The sequence below is a fragment of the Microcaecilia unicolor genome, chromosome 5, assembly GCF_901765095.1.
Source record: "Microcaecilia unicolor chromosome 5, aMicUni1.1, whole genome shotgun sequence".
Lineage (NCBI taxonomy): Eukaryota > Metazoa > Chordata > Amphibia > Gymnophiona > Siphonopidae > Microcaecilia > Microcaecilia unicolor.
The window spans coordinates 207446510-207466080 of NC_044035.1; the positions used below are offsets into that span (position 1 = coordinate 207446510).

Below are 19571 nucleotides of genomic sequence, written 5' to 3' on the forward strand. Positions count from 1 at the left end.
ATGATTAAGTCTAGTATTTTTCCTTCTCTTGTTGGCTCCTGAACCAGCTGTTCCATGAAGCCGTCCTTGATTTCATCAAGAAATTTCACCTCCCTTGCATGTACCGATGTTTCATTCACCCAGTCTATATCTGGATAATTGAAGCCACCCATTAATATTACATTTCCCTTTTTATTCGCTTCCCTAATTTCCCTTGTCATTGCTGCGTCCGTCTGCTCGTCTTGGCCAGGCGGACAGTAGTACACTCCTATCACCGTCCTTTTCCCCTTTTCAAGTGGAATTTCAATCCACAAGGATTCCAATAGATGTTTTGTCTCCTGCAATATTTGCAGCCTATCTGAGTCAAGGTTCTCATTTACATACAGTGCTACCCCTCCTCCAATCCTATCCACCCTATCACTACTGCCCCAGGCGCTGTAAGGGGCAGTAGTGAGGGGGCTGTGCTCCTCTCCCTAACGACCCTGCTGGACCACCCACGATACTGGTAGGACCAGGGGGAGGGCCTACCTGGATAGCTGGGGAGGAGAGGGAAAGAGGGGGAATTGTCGGGGGACTTGGGGGCTCTTAAAAACAAAAAAACAGTTACATGGGCCCCAGCCCGATATTCAGCTGGGTCCGCATAACTCTTATGCGGGCCTCAGCTGAATTTCAGCCGGGCCCACATAAGCTCCAGTGCTCAGCCCGCCTGAAATTAGTCACCAATTATCAGTGCCATTGTGCCCAGACTTATCCTGGCACTGAAAATCAGGGGATAAATTTAGCCAGCGCCGATCAGCGTTTTAAAAAACGCTGATAGCCACCAACTGAATATCAAGTGGAGTATATAAACTGCAAAGTTAGACACAGAGAGGAGCATTTTTGATATGATGTCTAAGTCCAACTTTGGACGTTTTGCTAAAAATGTCCAAAATTCAAGTGAGGAATATAGCCATTTTCAAAACAGAAAGTCTTTTTTTTTTTTTTTTCAAAATTGGCTATTTCCTAGATGTTTTTGTGCTCTGTGCGTTTATCTTTTTATTCCACTTTAAAAAAAAAATCCAAGTGAAAAACACACAAAATCATGCCATTGGGATGTATGAGGAGCCAGCATTCTTAGCAGTCTAGCCACACGGACATCCCAGGAGAGCAATGGGGCATCCTAGGGGGCACTGCTCTGAACTTCAAATAAATGCTCCCAGGTACACATTTCACCATTGCTCCCTTATCTTGTCTGTTGAGGCCCCCAAAACCTACCACCCCCAAATGTACACCACTACAAAAACCCTTATGGGTGAAGGCAGCACCTATATGTGTACAGTGGGTTTCTGGTGAGGTTTGGAGGGCTGAGTTTCCACCACAAGAGTAACAGGTAGGGGGAGGTATGGGCCTGGGTCCACCTGTCTGCAGTGCACTGCACCCACCACTAGACTACTCCAGGGAGCTGCATACTGGTCTAATGGATCTAAGTATAACATCTAAGGCTGGAATAGAGGCTGGTAAATAATGTTTCAAATCACATTTTTGGGGTGGGAGGGGGTTAGTGACCACTAGGGGAGTAAGGGGAGGTCATCTGTTCATTTGGGACACTTTGTTTGGCTTATTCATTAAAAAAACAGGTCTACAACAAAACATCCAACTTATAGATCACAAGGGGGCATGTCAGGGGTGTGTTACGGGCGGGATCTGGGCATTCCTAAAACTTGGACGTTTTTCTGCCATAATGAAACATAACAAAAACATCCTGGGCTATAAGTTGGATGTTTTGTTCCATTATGGCAGAAAAACATCCAAGTTTTAGGAATGCCCAGATCCCGCCCGTAACACACCCCTGATATGCCCCCTTGGGATCTAAATGCACTTCTGACAGACTTCATAGAAAAATGATTTATGCCATTTCTGTTTTGAAAATAAGCCCCAGAGTAAAAAATACAGAATTACTAACCTATCAATAAAATAAATAAGAAGATATGAGGAAAGAAAGGAGAAAAAGGGAAGATGAAGCCAGTATCACATTAGATCAGCCAGCTGAAAAACTGTAAGTACCCTTATTAAGGACCTAATGGGATGCTGCTTTATCTTCTGCTCTCTATAAAAGACTGTCCTGATGCTTCCTGTGAGGACTTCGCATCATCAGACTCACCCCTGGTATCATCAGGGGCCTTGTCTTTTGAAACATCAATTATTTGTTTATGTTAATGAATACATCTGATATACCACCATTATTGATATGCAAGATCATAGCGGTTTACAACATAATATATACCTTAAAATTTTTTAAAACTCCATATTGAAAGTAAAAGCAGCTGCTGCACCATATGCCTGGAATAGACTTCCAGAGCCGGTATGTCAAGCTCCATCTCTGGCCGTCTTCAAATCTAAGCTAAAAGCCCATCTTTTTGATGCAGCTTTTAACTCCTAACCCTTATTCACTTGTTCAGAACCCTTATTTTATCATCCTCACTTTAATATTCCCTTATCTCTTGTCCTGTTTGTCTGTCCTAATTAGATTGTAAGTTCTGTCGAGCAGGGACTGTCTCTTCATGTTCAAGTGTACAGTGCTGCGTACGTCTAGTAGCGCTTTAGAAATGATAAGTAGTAGTAGTAGTAGTAGTAAACGTCATTCATACAAGAAATCAGTCACACTGAGATAAACCATTTTTCTTCTTAACCTGAGGTAGACACACCCTAACCAGTTGTGGGGAAAGGGAAGCCAAATGCTTGTTGAAAGTAGTAAGCTTTAAGTTGGGACTTAAATTTGTCATAGGAGAGCTCCAATCTGATTCGTGGTGGCGGGTCATTCCAAAGCTTTGGGGTCAAAAATAAAAAAGCAGACCACCTTTTTTCTCATATTGCGCCCATTTTGGTGAAGGCAGCAGGACCGTGCAGTGTGTATCAATGGAATGGAATGTTCAATTTGGTGTATATGGAATTGTCATACCAATATAGTTTGGATAAAAGTGAGGTGATTTGATCACTCCTTTGGGCTCTAGTGATTAGAGTGGTGGACTTTGGTCCTGGGGAACTGGGTTTGATTCCCACTGCAGGCACAGGCAGCTCCTTGTGACTCTGGGCAAGTCACCTAACCCTCCATTGCCCCAGGTACAAATAAGTACCTAAGCCGCATTGAGCCTGCCATGAGTGGGAAAGCGCGGGGTACAAATAAAAAAAATGCACAGCAGCGTTGTACAAAGTTTGCAAACTGCATAATTGGTACTGAGTAATAAAAGCATATACTGAATTACAATAGTCTAATTGTGTTATTAAAAATGCATGGATAAGCATATATAAGAAATCAAATATTTCTTTATTGAATGGAGATTGCTTAGGATCAAGAAGCCCTGCATGAGTACCTAACAGATTTGCTTTTCAAATGAAAGTTTTGAGTCAGAAATGACTCTTAAGTATCTGTTGGAACTGGTAAGTTGAAAAGCATTGGGGTAACAGTATGCCTTGGGTAACTGCCAGTAACCCAGCAGGTCGTTGTTTTAGCAAGATTGAGGACTAATTTATTTATGGTCAACCAGTCAGAAACAGCCAGTAGACAAATCGGTAGGGCATATAGATTGGATGAGATGGGAGATGTTGGAAAGATCAAAAGAATATCATGAGCATAGAAAAAAAATCTAATATTAAAGTTTTGAATCAGTGTTGCTAAGGGGCTCAGAAAGATATTAAAAAGCAGAAGGGACAGGACAGAACCCTGAGGGACCCAAAGTGTGGTTCTGTGTTCACAGAATTTGAAGCAGAAGAGTGCTCCGCCCAATGGACCTGCCGTTTGGCCAAACGTAGCCCTTCGTGAAACCAATATTAGTATGGATATGAATCAAGTTTCTTACAGGTGGGAATGTAAAACATCATTCCAGGATTTACTCACTTCTTCAAGAGAAACATCGAGAAAATTATCCAGAAAAAGGATACTACTACTACTACTACTTATCATTTCTAAAGCGCTACTAGACATACACAGCGCTGTACAATTGAACATGAAGAGACAGTCCCTGCACGACAGAGCTTACAATCTAATTAGGACAGACAAATAGGACAAACAAGAGATAAGGGAATATTAAAGTGAGGATGATAAAATAAGGGTTCTGAACAAGTGAATAAGGGTTAGGAGTTAAAAGCAGCATCAAAAAGGAAGTCTATTCCAGGCATATGGTGCAGCAAGATAAAAGGAACGGAGTCTGGAGTTAACAGTGAACGAGAAGGGTGCAGATAAGAGAGATTTACCCAGTGAATGGAGTTCCCGGGGAGGAATGTAGGGAGAGATGAGAGTGGAGAGGTTCTGAGGAGCTGCAGAGTGAATGCACTTATAGGTCAATAAGAGGAGTTTGAACTGTACGCGGAAACGGATAGGAAGCCAGTGAAGTGACTTGAGGAGAGGGCTAATATGAGCATAACGACACTGGTGGAATATTAGTCGTGCAGCAGAATTTTGAACAGATTGAAGAGGAGAGAGATGGCTAAGTGGGAGACGTGTGAGAAGCAAGTTGCAATAGTCTAAGCGAGAGGTGATAAAAGTGTGGATGAGGGTTCTGGTAGTGTGCTCAGAAAGGAAAGGGTGAATTTTGCTGATATTATAGAGAAAGAAACGACAGATTTTAGCAGTCTGTTGAATATGTGCAAAGAAGGAGAGGAAGGAGTTGAAGATGACCACAAGGTTACAAGCTGATGAGACAGGAAGGATGAGTGTGTTATCCACGGAAATAGAGAATGGGGGAGGAGGAGAGGTTGGTTTAGGGGGAAAAATGAGAAGCTCAGTCTTGGTCATGTTTAGTTTCAGATGGCGCTGAGACATCCAGGCAGCAATGTCAGACAAGGAGGCAGGGGTTGGAGGGTTAAGAGGATGGACTAAGGGAAGGAGAGGTGGAGGCGACCTGGTTGAGAATTCAAGTTTAATCTTGTGAGTCTTATCATGAAAGAACTCAGCCAGAGTCTGGGGGGAAAGTGAAGGGGGGGTTGGAGGTGAAGGCACTTTGAGGAGAGAGTTCAATGTGGCAAAGAGACGTTGAGGGTTTGAGCCAAGAGAATTTGTCAACTGGATGTAATAGTCCTGTTTGGCAAGTAAAAGAGCAGACTGGAAGGTCAGCAAGAATTTGAAATGTATGAAGTCAGCATGGGCACGGGATTTCAGCCAAAGGCGTTCGGCAGAGCGGGCACAGGAACGTAGGTAGCGGATTCTAGAGGTCAGCCAAGGCTGGTGTTTGGTACGTTTTACAGAACAGGGAATGGGAGGAGCGAGAGTATCCAGAGCAGAGGAGAGAATAGTATTACAGGAAGAGACAGCCTCATTAACAGACTTGGATAACATAGTGGTAGAGAAGAGGTTTGAAACATTGGAGGACAGAGTAGAAGGGTCAATAGCCTGAAGATTCCTAAATGTATTGGTTAAGATTGGACGGGACTGGGGTGTTTTAAGTGTGAAAGTTATCAGATGATGGTCAGAAAGGGGAAGAGTTGAGGCACAGAAACTGGAGAGTGAGCAGTTTGAGAAGAGGATAAGATCAAGACAGTGGCCATTCTGGTGAGTGGGGTCAGTGGAGCACAGTTGAAGATTGAAAGAGGATGTCAAAGCAAGAAACTGTGAAGCATAAGAGTCAGAAGGATCATTAGCATGAATGTTAAAATCCCCAAGAATGAGGGAAGGAGATGAAGGTTCAAGAAAGAAGAAAAGCCAAGCATCAAAGTCAGTGAGAAAGGAAGAAAGGGACTTATCAGGGGGGTCGATAAATGACTGCTACTCGGAGAGGCAGAGGAGCAAATAGACGGATGGAGTGGACTACAAAGGAAGAAAAACAGTGAGACTGAGGTAGAAGAAGAGGTTGAAATCTACAAGAGGGTGAAAGTAGTGGCCCGACACCACCTCTGCGGCCAACCGGGTGAGGAATATGGGAGAAAAGATAACCTCCATGGCATAGGGCCGCAACTGAAGCAGAGTCTTCAGGGTAAAGCAGGTTTCAGTTAGGGCAAACAGATGGAGAGTATAAGAGATAAAGAGGTCATGGATGTAGGAAAGTTTGTTACAGACAGAGCGGGCATTCCACAGAGCGCAAGAGAAAGGCAGGGAAGCAAGGGGGAGGAGAGGAACAGAAATTAGATTGGAGCTATCACGGTGTGACCTGCACAAATAGGATGAGAGCTGATGTGGAGGACCAGGATTAGGATTAATGTCCCCAGCGGAGAGCAGGAGAAGGAGCCAGAGAATACGGAGAAGAGTAGGAGAGGTACGATGACAGCGACGAAAGCGAGATGTACTTAGATAGAAAGGAGATGGATGAATGGAAGGAAGGAAATGTTGAAGGTTGAGAGCTGAGAAAAAGGAAGAGGAAAAAAGAGATGGTGAGATGATGAATACAGAGGGTGGACAATGTGTTCCTGCAGTGTACAGTGGTTTGAGATGGAGAAACAAATTAGGAAGGGACAGTACCAAGAAGAAAAAGTGTACTGGAGCCATAAGTAGTAACTGGGAGAAAAATAAATGTAAAGAGAAAAATGCACCAGCGCGCAGCACCTAGAGCGGAGGCCCTGAGTGGATCGGAGTGGACCTGGGAGTCACCCCAGAGAAGGCTGTAAAGGATATGCAGATGAGCTGCAAGTTCTCCACAGTACCTGAAAGGCAGCCCCGGTGGTAGAGCTGGGCACCTCTCAGCTGAGGAAAGGCTTACCAGGGGTTAGGCTGAAGCCAGCATTCCTCCCCCTGAGGGTCACCTGATACAAAGGGGTGGACCAGTTGTGTGGTCAATGCCTGAAAATCTAGAACTAGGACTAGGAAGTGCTACTTTTCTGGATTGCAGCTGAGAAACTGATGGAGAGATAAATGAAAATAATACTAGATGATGATCAGTCCAAGGCATAGAAATTGCACCTGAAATATCTATTGAAAATAGAGAAGTATCCTGGATTATTACTAGGTCCAAAGTGCGGCCAGCAGTATGGGTCATGCAAGTCACTAATTATCTAAGTCCTGTATCGTTAAGAAATGACAAAAACGACTGGAACATGTAGATGATTTGGATCATCAATGTGGATATTGAAGTCGCCTAGGATTATCAATTCACGATAGCGAGTGACAGCATCTGCCAAGGATTGTAATAAAGTATCCCAAGTAGGTTATAGTAGGAGGGCAGTAGATACTATTAAAACAAATGGTGGATTAGTTAGGACATGAAGAGCCAAAAGCTTTGGGTATTGGAATGTGGATGCAGAAATCTCTTTAACATGGATCCCAAGATCTCTGCCACATTTAGAAGCCCAAGCGAATGAAAAGCTTATTAAACCTGGTGGAGACATTGATAGAGATAGGGCTCTTCAACTTTCCTAAACCAGGTTTCTGTTGAACGTTAAAAAGTTTAAATGGTAGAACTGGAATAAGTCGCAGACAAGCAATGACTTAGTGCAGAGGGAACGACAATTAAGAAGACCCATAGAGAAGGATATAGGGGGTGAGTGAAGAGCGGCAGAACATGGGATACAGACAATGAGATCATTAGGCTGTCTGGAAGGATTGGTCAGCCTATACCATATCATTGAAATGAAAGCAGGATCTACTTTAATGAGCACAGATGGCGTAAATTTAGGCTTTTGACAGATCTTGTGTTCTTTAAAGACACAGCTTTGTGATACAGAGGTGAAGTTCTGACAGTGAAATTAGAATATTATTCTTCCCTACTCCAAAGAGACACTAATCGCTTTGGTTTATATAAGATTCTCCAGGTCACCAATTCCTCTCATCATGTTTTGGTACCTTCTGACCTGGGATTCTGCCAGGTGCCAGGTTCTTGTGACCCGGATTAGCCACTGCTAGAACATAGTAAATGACGGCAGATAAAGACCTGAATGGTCCATCCAGTCTGCAGCATACCAGCTAGATGGACCATTGGTCTGTCCCAGTATGGCATATTCTTATGGATGCCAATGCTTTTTGCTCATGCATTCATTAAAAAGATTGAGGATATAAAAGACTCTATCTTGTTCTCCTGTTTTCAACAGAACTACTATCTTCAGCATGATGTCTTATTTTAAATTGCCATCTCAATCTGATGTGCTGAGGATAATTTCTAATGCGAATTCTACTCAATTAATAGAAGCCAGATATTCCCTTTTACAGTAGTAGATACTTGAGGAAATCTTATATTTGGCAACTATTTGCCAATTGGAGAGCAAAATCTACAGCGATATATTGATCTCTAATTACTTTGACCTGTGTAGAAGGTAGTATTTCTCTGTTATATACTTCATTATCAATCCATGTTATTCCTTCAGTTTTGAAAACAACAATGAGCTGAAGAACTATTCAGGCCAATGTTCAAAAGAAGTTATGCATTTACTGGTGGCCAGTAAACATATGGGACCTGATATTCAGACCGCAGGACATAGCCCGCACAAGTGCCACAATCGGCGCTGACCCCAGATATTCAATGCCGGAGCATTTCCAGTGACCAACATTGAATTTCGTTTTTTTTTTTTTTTGCACCGGCTCAAATGTAAACAGCTAAGGGGCCCTTTTACTAAGGCGCGCCGAAAAATGGCCTGTAGGCGCGCGTATTGGACACGCACAGGTCCATTTTTCAGTGCACCTACAAAAAAGGCCTTTTTTGCCAAAAATGGACGTGCAGCAAAATAAAAATGAGCACTCTTCCATTTTGGGCCTGAGACCTTACCACCACCCATTGACTTAGCGGTAAGGTCTCAAGCATAAACTGGGCGGTAATCGTCAGCGCGCATACACTGACGATTACCGCCCGGTTAGCACCACATGGTAGAAAATAGAAATTATTTTCTGCCGCGCGTTTTGGACATCCATCAAAATTAGAATTACCACCCGGGGCATGCAGTAGCCAGGCGGTAGTTCTAATTCGGCATGCGTCTTAGTAAAAGGGCCCCTAAGTGAATAATCAGAGCTGGCCAGTTAAGTTTATAGTGACCAAAGATAGGACTGGTATTTAGGCGGTCCAATTTGGCTGCAAATCTTAGCTGTCCAGCACTTGAATATAGATAGCTGGCTATATTGCACGATATAGCCGGTTAGCCGCTATGCGCTAACCACACATATTCAGCGGAGATAACTGGCTATTATTAGTGGTTAGCCAACTAAATGCCATTTAACTGGCCAGGAGCTGTTCCTGGCCTGTTAAATAGCGCAGAATAGTGGCCAGATGATTTCCCTATGTGTGAATTTTCAACCTTTATATGAAAAGAATTGGGTTAAAATTCCATCTGAATGGCCCATTATTTAGCTTCTGTCTAGTTATATGTTTAGTTTAGGCCTGCTGAATAGCAGGCTTAAACTAAGGTACAACAGTTAGGTTGCAAAAGTAAGTGGGAAGTGCACTTGTTCTAGAATGGCATGTAAGCGTGTGCTTTCTACTATAAAATACTAGTATAAGTCAGCATCAATGCACCTACAATTAGGCGTTTACACTTATAGATCTGGCATAAATTTGTGCATCTAAATGTAACATGTAAGTGCATAATTTACAGTATTCTGTAACTTGTATGCTTAAATGTTAGCCTGGCCCTACCCTGCCCCTGCTTTGTGAATGCTCACCTAACAATTATGTGCTAAGTCATTTTAGTGCAAAATTATAGAATGGCATTAGGCAAACTACTGCCATTACAAGCGGAAATGTGCACTTACCCACATGAATGGCAGTATATGATACATTTAAGCACCAAAGAGGTGCTTAAATTTAGTCACCATATTATAGAATGAAGGGGTAAATGTATAGCACTAGTGTGGTTACCAAATTGCATGCATGTTCAGCATTACAAATTATGGCAGCAATTCTATAAATTGGCATTTTAAGTGCCCTAAAGAAGCACGCTTAACAGCAATGCTATAACAGTTTAAGGGTGCACCTGAGCTGTTGTAGAATATTAGTGCAAAGCTGCATTGGTGTGCCAAAATTTAAGCATGCCTTCTTATGACAAGATGAATGGCTGGCATAAGTGGGAACGCCAATCAATGTGCACAACTGAGTATTCTGTAAGTTCTGTGTCACTTGCCTGCTTATTTTCGAAGGAGAAGGCCGGCCATCTTCCGACACAAATCGGGAGATGGCCGGCCTTCTCCTAATGCCGGCCAAATCGGTATAATTGAAAGCCGATTTTGGCCGGCTTCAATTGCTTTCTGTCGCGGAGCCGGCGAAAGTTCAAGGGGGCGTGTCAGCAGTGTACCGAAGGCGGGACGGGGGCGTGGTTTAGAGATGGCCGGCTTCGGCCGATAATGGAAAAAAGAAAGCCAGCCCTGACGAGCATTTGGCCGACTTGGTCCCTTTTTGTTCACGACCAAGCCTTGAAAAGGTGCCCGAGCTGACCAGATGACCACCGGAGGAAATTGGGGATCATCAGTATGCAGGTCCCTGGAGCAGTTTTTAGTGGGTGCAGTGCACTTCAGATAGGTGGACCAAGGCCCATCCCCCCTACTTGTTACACTTGTGGTGGTAAATGGGAGCCCTCAAACCCCCCCCCCCAAAAAAAAAACCACTGTACCCACATGTAGGTGCCCCCCTTCATCCCTAAGGGCTATGGTAGTGGTGTACAGTTGTGGGTAGTGGGTTTTGGGGGGGGGATTTGGGGGGCTCAGCACCCAAGGTAAGGGAGCTATGCACCTGGGAGTAGGGTTACCATTCGTCCGGATTTCCCCGGACATGTCCTCTTTTTGAGGGCATGTCCGGGGCGTCCGGCGGGTTTTGCCTGCACGCACGTTTGTCCGGATTTATGGACAAATGTGCAGGCGAGCAGCGCCGTGCGTCTCCCCTCCCCTTCCCTCTATCACTGTGTGAGAATACAAACCGGAAGAAGCAGACACGCAAACACTTCCCAACTTGCTTTTCAGGTTGCTAGCGGCTCTGAGTCACCAACACAGCTTTGCTTCTCCAGCCTCCTCCACTCCCCCCCCTGCTCTGACGTTCGTTCACGTTCCTCTAACTTTTAACTTCCTGTTTCTGGCTGGGGGGGACGATCGAACGGTGCTGGAGTAGGAAATTAGTAGGGCTGCTGCTGCTGGCTGGCTGGCGATCTCAGACATGAGCTTGCTTGCTTAAAGGTAGGATTGGGTGGTAGCAGGGCAGTTCTAGGAATGTTGAAGGGAGGAGACATGCTGCACTGGGGAATTCCGGGGAGAGACAGAGATGACAGTTCAGTGGGGAGGTGAGGGGACGGTATTTGTAATTCTGGAGTGCCTCGAGTCACTCCTAAGCCTGTGTTTGTGGCTGCAAAGAAAGTCAAAGTGAAGCCCGAAGCCGGCTGTTGTTGGAGGTTGGCTGCCAAATAAATAGCAGATTAGAAGCCCGAAGCCGTACTGAACTGAATACCAGCTGCAGCCAGCTCAGCTGTTTAACTCCTCCTGGGACTGGGGGGAGGCAGCGTTTGTCATTAGCCTGCCTGCTCAGTGCAGCCTGCTGCTGATCAGCAGATGAGTTAAGAAGAATCATATGACTCCTAAATTCACAAACTCTAAGTAAACTGCTAAATCTTTTTGCAATCTGGATTCCTGTGATTCATCAATGATTAAAGAGATGAGTTATTTTTCATTCTAGGTGGAGATAAAGTGAAAAACACTGTGTAGGGAAACTTTGGAATTGACTTTCCAGTTTCTGAGTTTGTTTCAGGTCCCATTGTTTCTGAATCAGAAACTCACAAGCAGTACATGACAAACTTGCAGTAGACAGGCTGCGTGTCTGCAGACAAAAAAAAACTAAGGCTCATGAAATTTATTTTCACAGAGAAAGAGGACTATATCGTCTGGGCTGTAGAGCTCTGATGAAGAAAAGCAGCATACAGAGCCTACATCACTTCTATACTGTGAAATAGAACTAATTTCATGAGAAAATTAATTAAGCTTACTGTTTGCTCTGATAACATTCGCAACACCATGTTCCACGGGAACAAAACTAAAACTACTTGCTTGAAGTTTAATAACCATATAGCAAATAGAAACGAAATGGGAGCCAATTATTTATTTTAAAAAACTCTAGCAGAGAAGTTGAAACAGGAAAAAATGTCTCAGAAATCAGCCATTACATTTTTTTTAAGCTTGAGCTCTATAAGGCTGCCTAACACACTTCCAGCAATAATAATTCCCTGTAGTCAGTGTTTTCCGTTAAGTAGCAGGTGTGTCATTCAACTTTGTGGAAAGGACGAGGTTTTAAATTTAGTTCACTCCTTTGGAACTTGTGAGTGACTTACAATCAGATACAGGGAGGTATTTTCCTGTCCTTCCAGGGCTTACAATTTAAGGGGCCAAATCAATAAGGTGTGCTCAGGCTTTACACAGGGTTAGCACAACTTGGGTACATAATGCGGAAAGGGGTTTCACGCACAAACTAACCCTGCAGAAAGCCTTGGTAACACAGCTAATTTACTATTCAGCACAGATACAGAAAAGTGTGCTGAAGAGTGAAGTGATAGCAGGCATAGAGGACCCACAACTTGGCTTTGATGATCTGAGGTGAAGTGCACAAGGGGGCTGAGTGATACATTTCTGGTGGTCAATGTATGGCCCACTGGTTGAATGTAGGGGAATATGTGACAAGGGGTAGTAGTAAGGGGGAGGGGAGGTGATGGGGGGGGGGCAGGGGAGGGGAATATGTGACAGGGGGCAGGGTGAGAGCGAGAAAGGGTGGGGAGAGGATCCGAAACGGATATGTGTGGGCGGGGCAGGGGGGCGTGGTGTGGATGGGTCATGGGCGGGGCAGGGGCGTGGTGTGGGTGGGGCAGGGGGGCGGGGCATGTGTCCTCTTTTTCAGAGGACAAAATATGGTAACCCTACCTGGGAGCAATTTGTGAAGTCCACTGCAGTGCCCCTTAGGGTACCCAGTTGGTGTCCTGGCATGTGAGGGGGACCAGTGCACTACAAATGCTGGCTCCTCCCATGACCAAATGGCTTGGATTTGGCCGGGTTTGAGATGGCCGCCATTAGTTTCCATTATCGGCGAAAACCAATGGCAGCCATCTCTAACGCCGGCGATCTCTAAGGGCGGCCAAAATGTTGATATTTGGCCGGCCCCGACAGTATTATCGAAACGAAAGATGGCCGGCCATCTTGTTTCGATTATACGGTCAGGTACGCCGCTTTACAAGGCCGTCATTAGAGATGGCTGCCCTTATAGATGGCCGGCCCCGTTCGATTATGGCCCTCTTGGTGACACACCCATTGACATGTTGACGCTCCACCCACATGTGTGTCCCCTGAGAGTTGCACGCTATGCAATTTAGATGCACTGTTTATAGAATAGCACCTAGCAGTTAAATGCATAACTGCCAATTCCATATCATCATGCTGATCAATCCATAGACTGGTGGGTTGTGTCCATCTACCAGCAGGTGGAGATAGAGAGCAAACTTTTGCCTCCCTATATGTGGTCATGTGCTGCCGGAAACTCCCCAGTATGTTCTCTATCTCAGTTGGTGGCTATCACTTCAGCCAGAAGAGTTTCCGAGCTCCAGGCACTCTCATGTCGAGAGCCTTTTCTGCAGTTCACTGAGGCAGGAGTGACTATTCGCACAGTGCCTTCCTTCCTGCCCAAGATTGTTTCTCGCTTCCATGTGAATCAGCAGCTCTGTCTCCCTTCCTTTCGGAGGGAGGACTACCCGGAGGAATACTCTGCTCTCAAATGTCTGGATGTGAGACGTGTCATCATCAGATACTTGGAAGTGACCAATGATTTCCGGAAATCGGATCATCTGTTTGTCCTGTTTGCAGGTCCTCGTAAGGGGGTCTGCAGGCTGCTAAGCCTACAGTGGCAAGATGGGTCAAGGAAGCCATTGCAGCGGCTTATGTGGCCGCGGGGAAGGTGCCGCCTATCCAGCTGAAGGCTCACTCCACTAGAGCTCAGGCGGCCTCGATGGCAGAGGCCGGGTTCGTCTCCTTGGAAGAGATTTGCAGGCGGCAACTTGGGCTTCGGCCCATACCTTTTCCAGGCATTACCGCTTGACTGTGGCTGCTCGGGCGGAGGCCCGGTTTGGAACTTCAGTGTTGCGGTCAGGGATTTCTATGTCCCGCCCTGGGTGAGTACTGCTTCGGTACATCCCACCAGTCTATGGATTGTATCAGCATGATGATATGGAAGGTAAAATTATGTATCATACCTGATAATTTCTTTCCATTAATCATAGCTGATCAATCCATAGCCCCTCCCAGATATCTGTACTGTTTATATTCTGGTTGAATTTTAGGTTCAAGTTTAGTCTTCAGTTACTTCAGGAGGACTTCGTGTTCAAGTTTTTTCACTTGGATTCTTCAAGAGTTGAGACGAGTTTGTGTTATAATGAGCTGCTGCATTCCTCTCCCCTCCGTTTTACGGGGCTGGATTGAGACTTAAATTCTGCCGGCACTCCCTCCCGCTTCGTGCGGCTGTAGGGCAGCTTTGTACCCCTCCCGCTTCGGCGGTGTTAGGGTCAGTCAGCTCCTCCCGCGGTTGCGGTTGCAGGATAAGCCAGATCCCCCCGCATCGGCGGGTGTGGTGTCCCTCCCCCGCTCCGCGGGGATGAGCTGGACGGATTCCCCTCCCCCACATTGTGTGGGGATGAGCTGGGTTAATTCCCCTCCCCCGTTTCGGCGGGTGGTGAGCTGGGCAGAGTGTCCCTTTGTGGGTGTAATTCTCTAAGTGCTGATTCCTGCGGATGGAGCTTTGATATCGACATACTGAGGAGTTTCCGGCAGCACATGACCACATATAGGGAGGCAAAAGTTTGCTCTCTATCTCCACCTGCTGGTAGATGGACACAACCCACCAGTCTATGGATTGATCAGCTATGATTAATGGAAAGAAAATTATCAGGTATGATACATAATTTTACCTTATTGGTCCCAATCATGCACATTAGTGCTACTATTCTATAAACTAGGCGCACTATAAATTTAGGTACTAGCTTATATCGTTACCTTTCACATGTACAATGTTGCTGAATATAAGGAAAACTTAAATTGTGTGGCTGACATTTAACTTATTCTGCACACTGCGCCAGATGAATATCAGGCCTGTTGCATTTATTGAACCTGGTAAACCTAGGCTTCTAAAAACATATGTTATGTACAGTGTTTTATCCTCACAAATATGACTTTTGTATTTATCTTATGTTTTAGAACTATGCCTGTTGGCAGAAAGGGGAAATGCCCAAGTTCACTATACATGGCCTGGCTGGAAACCCTGTCACAAGATCTGAGGCCACCTGTCATGCTGACCAGAGGAAACCAAGAAAATGTTCTCACTTTTTACTGCCAGTAGTGCAAGTCCTTGTATATAGTTTAGACAATTTGTTGAACATGACCTTATGATTAAAAAAAAAACTTTTAACATATATTCTACATATTAAAAAAGGCAGAAGGAATACCATATGAGAGTCAGTATGGTTAAAGAGTGAGGTGAGAAAACAGAGGTAAAATAACATCCATCGTCCTTTCTAAAATCCTGCTCTACATCAACTGCCTCACCATTATCCACATGTTTATTTGTGCCTTCAAAAAATTGTAGTAGATAGGTGAGTCAAGACTTCCCTTGGCTAAATCCATATTAACTCTGACCCATTAAACCATGCCTGTTTGCTCACTAATAATAAGGACCTTTTACTAAAAAGGTGTTAAGCCCTAACGTGTGGTTAGCACACCAAAAAAGGCTTACCACAAATGCATTAAAGTGTTTTACAGTAATTTGTTTTTAAACACATGTTAATCAGACTTTTTGTTTATTTTTGGGAGGGTGCATGCCATGGATGGGGAATGGGCATGGAAGTGTTGTCTAGCTAGCACATTGTGATTAGCGTGTACTAAATGGATAATATTAACTTAGGGGGTCTTTTACTAAAGACCTGTACTCTTCCTGGATTTGGGTTTCAGCTGAATTATCTTCACATTAGACTGCTGGTTTTTACAGCTTCATGTGCTCTCCTACAATATAGGCTATGTCTTTCTCCTGACTTTTAACAACACAGTGGTCTAAGTCTTTCTCCTTTTAACACCACACACTTTCCTAATATTGCAGTGTATTGGTATAGTCTTTCATTAGCTTCTGTGGAGTCATATTGAATGATGATGGCATGGAGTTCTATCTCATGGTATCTGTGAAATTGAGCAGTTGTCGAGAGCCTAGTTTTTAGTAAGTAGGCCAAAAATCTAACATTATTGGCATTATGTAAGCCACATTGAGCCTGCAAATAGGTGGGAAAATGTGGGATAAAAATGTAACAAATAAATAAATAAATTAGTCCAGTCGCAGCAGAAGTGAGGGAGTGAATTGGAATGGTTAGTGAATTATTTTTTCTTTGATGCCCTGTACCTCTGGAGAAATATAAACTGCATATACATAGTTACATAGTAACATAGTAGATGACGGCAGAAAAAGACCTGCACGGTCCATCCAGTCTGCCCAACAAGATAAACTCATATGTGCCAATTTTTGTGTATACCTTACCTTGATTTGTACCTGTCTTTTTCAGGGCACAGACCGTATAAGTCTGCCCAGCACTATCCCCGCCTCCCAACCACCAGTCCCGCCTCCCACCACCGGCTCTGGCACAGACCATATAAGTCTGCCCAGCACTATCCCCGCCTCCCAACCACCAGCCCCGCCTCCCACTACCAGCTCTGGCACAGACCTTATAAGTCTGCCCAGCACTATCCCCCCTCCCACTACCGGCTCTGCCACCCAATCTCGGCTAAGCTCCTGAGGATCCATTCCTTCAGAGCAGGATTCCTGTATGTTTACCCCATGCATGTTTGAATTCCGTTACCGTTTTAATTTCTACCACCTCCCGCGGGAGGGCATTCCAAACATCCACCACTCTCTCCATTAAAAAATACTTCCTGACATTTTTCTTGAGTCTGCCCCCCTTCAATCTCATTTCATGTCCTCTCGTTCTACTGCCTTCGCATCTCCGGAAAAGGTTCGTTTGCAGATTAATACCTTTCAAATATTTGAACGTCTGTATCATATCACCCCTGTTTCTCCTTTCCTCCAGAGTATACATGTTCAGGTCAGCAAGTCTCTCCTCATACGTCTTGTAACGCAAATCCCATACCATTCTCGTAGCTTTTCTTTGCACCGCTTCAATTCTTTTTACATCCCTAGCAAGATACGGCCTCCAAAACTGAACACAATACTCTAGGTGGGGCCTCACCAACGACTTATACAGGGGCATCAACACCCCCTTTCTTCTGCTGGTTACACCTCTCTCTATACAGCCTTCTAGCTATGGCCACCACCTTTTCACACTGTTTCATCGCCTTCAAATCCTCAGATACTATCACCCCAAGATCCCTCTCCCCGTCCGTACCTATCAGACTCTCACCGCCTAACACATTCATCTCCCGTGGATTTCTATTCCCTAAGTGCATCACTTTGCATTTCATCGCATTGAATTTTCATTGCCAAACCTTAGACCATTCTTCTAGCTTCCTCAGATCCTTTTTCATGTTTTCCACTCCCTCCGGGGTGTCCACTCTGTTACAGATCTTAGTATCATCCGCAAATAGGCAAACTTTACCTTCTAACCCTTCGGCAATGTCACTCACAAATATATTGAACAGAATCGGCCCCAGCACCGATCCTTGAGGCACTCCACTACTCACCTTTCCCTCCGAGCAAATTCCATTAACCACCACCCTCTGTCAGAGAAGGGCTACCCTGTATTTGTTCACACCGGAGCCTGCAAAGGCCTCTCCGGTACTATGTAGCCACATTGAGCCTACAAATAGGTGGGAAAATGTGGGATACAAATGTAACAAATAAATAAATAAAAGCTTAGCTCGAGTTATCTGAAGCAATGCCCATAGGAATAAAATGGGACCTGCTGGCAGAGCCTGAAAAAAAATTATTTAAAATGCCCTAAATGCTGCCATAGCAAAGGTTTAAGACATGGGAAAGTCCCACGTTAAAACATGTTAAGCCCAGATGTTGGTGTTTTAGTAAAAGGGCCCTTTTGTTTTTTTATAATAGTTTCTACCATTTTTCCTGGTACTTAACATCAGGTTCACTAGTCTATATTTTCTCAGATCACACTGTAACCTTTTTTTAAAAATTGGTGTTACATTGACCACTCTTCAGGTACCACAGATAATTTTAATGATAGTGTACAGATTAGTAGATCCACAGTTTCATTTTTTAGTTCTTTCAGAACTCTGGGGTGTATACTAGTTAGTCCAGGTACATTTGCTGTTTATTAGCTCATTGATCTGGGGCCCTGTTTACTAAAGTGCACTCGCGTTTTTAGTGCGCACTAACCATGTAGACACCCATAGGAATATTATGGGCATGTACACAGTTAGCATGCACTAATGCTTAGCACGTGCTAAAAACGCTAATGTGCCTCTAGCGCAGCTTAGTAAACAAGGCCCTTGGACTCTTACATCTTCCAAGTTCATCGAGATTTGTTTCACGTCCTCCAAATCATTACCTTAAAATATTATTTCAGGCATCTATAGCTGTCTTGACTCTTCCTCAGTAAAGGTGAAAGCAAAAAATTAATTTATCCTCTCCACTATTGTCTTGTCCTACCTGAGTGTCCATTTTACTCTGTGATAATCTAATGGTCCAACTGACTTCGCGCTTCTAATGTACCTGGGAACATTTTATTGAAGGGCCCTTTTATTAAGCTGCAGTTAAGTGCTTGCACTAGTGTAGATGCGTGAAATTCTCCGAGGACAAGCAGGCTGAGATTCTCAGGTGTGGGTGACATCACGTTGGCCCCCGGAGGATTTTCAGCAAAAAAATCTCTAGAAGTCTCTACTGGAGCGTTCCATCGCGCGTGGCGTTCGTACTGCGCAGTCACACTCCTCAGTTCTTCTTTTCCGCATCTGAGGAGACACGAGAGTTCTTTTGAGCGCTTCGCGTTTCCCTCTGCCTCCCGAGCTGAAGTTTCTTCTCTTTCTTCATCAGAAGAGCGTTTATTTGTTCATCTATTCGAAAACAAAAAACAAACAAAGAAAAACCCTTTACCTTATTTTCTAGTTTCTTTTCGCCTTTTGATAAGTTTCCCTTTATTTTCGCTGCGACGCTGTTAGGCCGCTCAGTCAGGTTTTTTCTTTTTTTTGTGTCTATTTTTCTGACCCAATCGCGTCTTTTGAGTTCACGGAGGCTATTTTTCCCTGCCATGTCATCGAAGATGCCAGCGGCTTCAGCCATGCGCCCGCTGCAACCGGACATCTCTGGCACTAATCCGCATCCTGGTGCCCTTCAGGTCTTGGGCCTGACCATCGCCCGGAGAGCTGTGGTGAGGTCTCCTCCTCCCGGCACCGCTTTGCGGTACCGGACGTGCAGACAGCCACCTGGGTCTGACTCTCCATTGTCGTCGGTGGAGGAAGCTTCTACGGAGTCTTTGAGGGGGTCGACTTCTCGACACCATATCGAAGTCGTCGTACTTCCTCATCGAGACAGGCTCGGATCCGGGCTGTCTTTCTGAGCTTCTGGCCCCATCCGATGATGGCTCATCTGATGATGATGACAGGCCTGGACTTTTCTCTGCCGAGGACTCTCTAGGTCTTCCATCTGATTCAACTCCCTCACCTCAGAAGCAACTCTCCCCTCCGGAAAGTTTGTCTTTCTCCTTTTTGTGCGGGAAATGTCTCAGGCCATTCCTTCCCTGTGGAGACTGTG

The 19571-nt window shown here is 44.7% G+C and overlaps 1 protein-coding gene across 1 annotated transcript in view; it reads left to right on the plus strand.

Moving 5' to 3' along the window:
• Positions 1 to 16323, plus strand: part of SLC12A3 (solute carrier family 12 member 3) — a 1234282-nt gene extending 1217959 nt beyond the window's left edge. Inside the window, 1 exon segment of the mRNA XM_030203718.1 lies at positions 15068 to 16323. Within this exon segment, the coding sequence (XP_030059578.1) occupies positions 15068 to 15209 (142 nt within the window). The 3' untranslated portion in view covers positions 15210 to 16323.
• The last annotated feature ends 3248 nt before the right edge of the window (positions 16324 to 19571 follow it).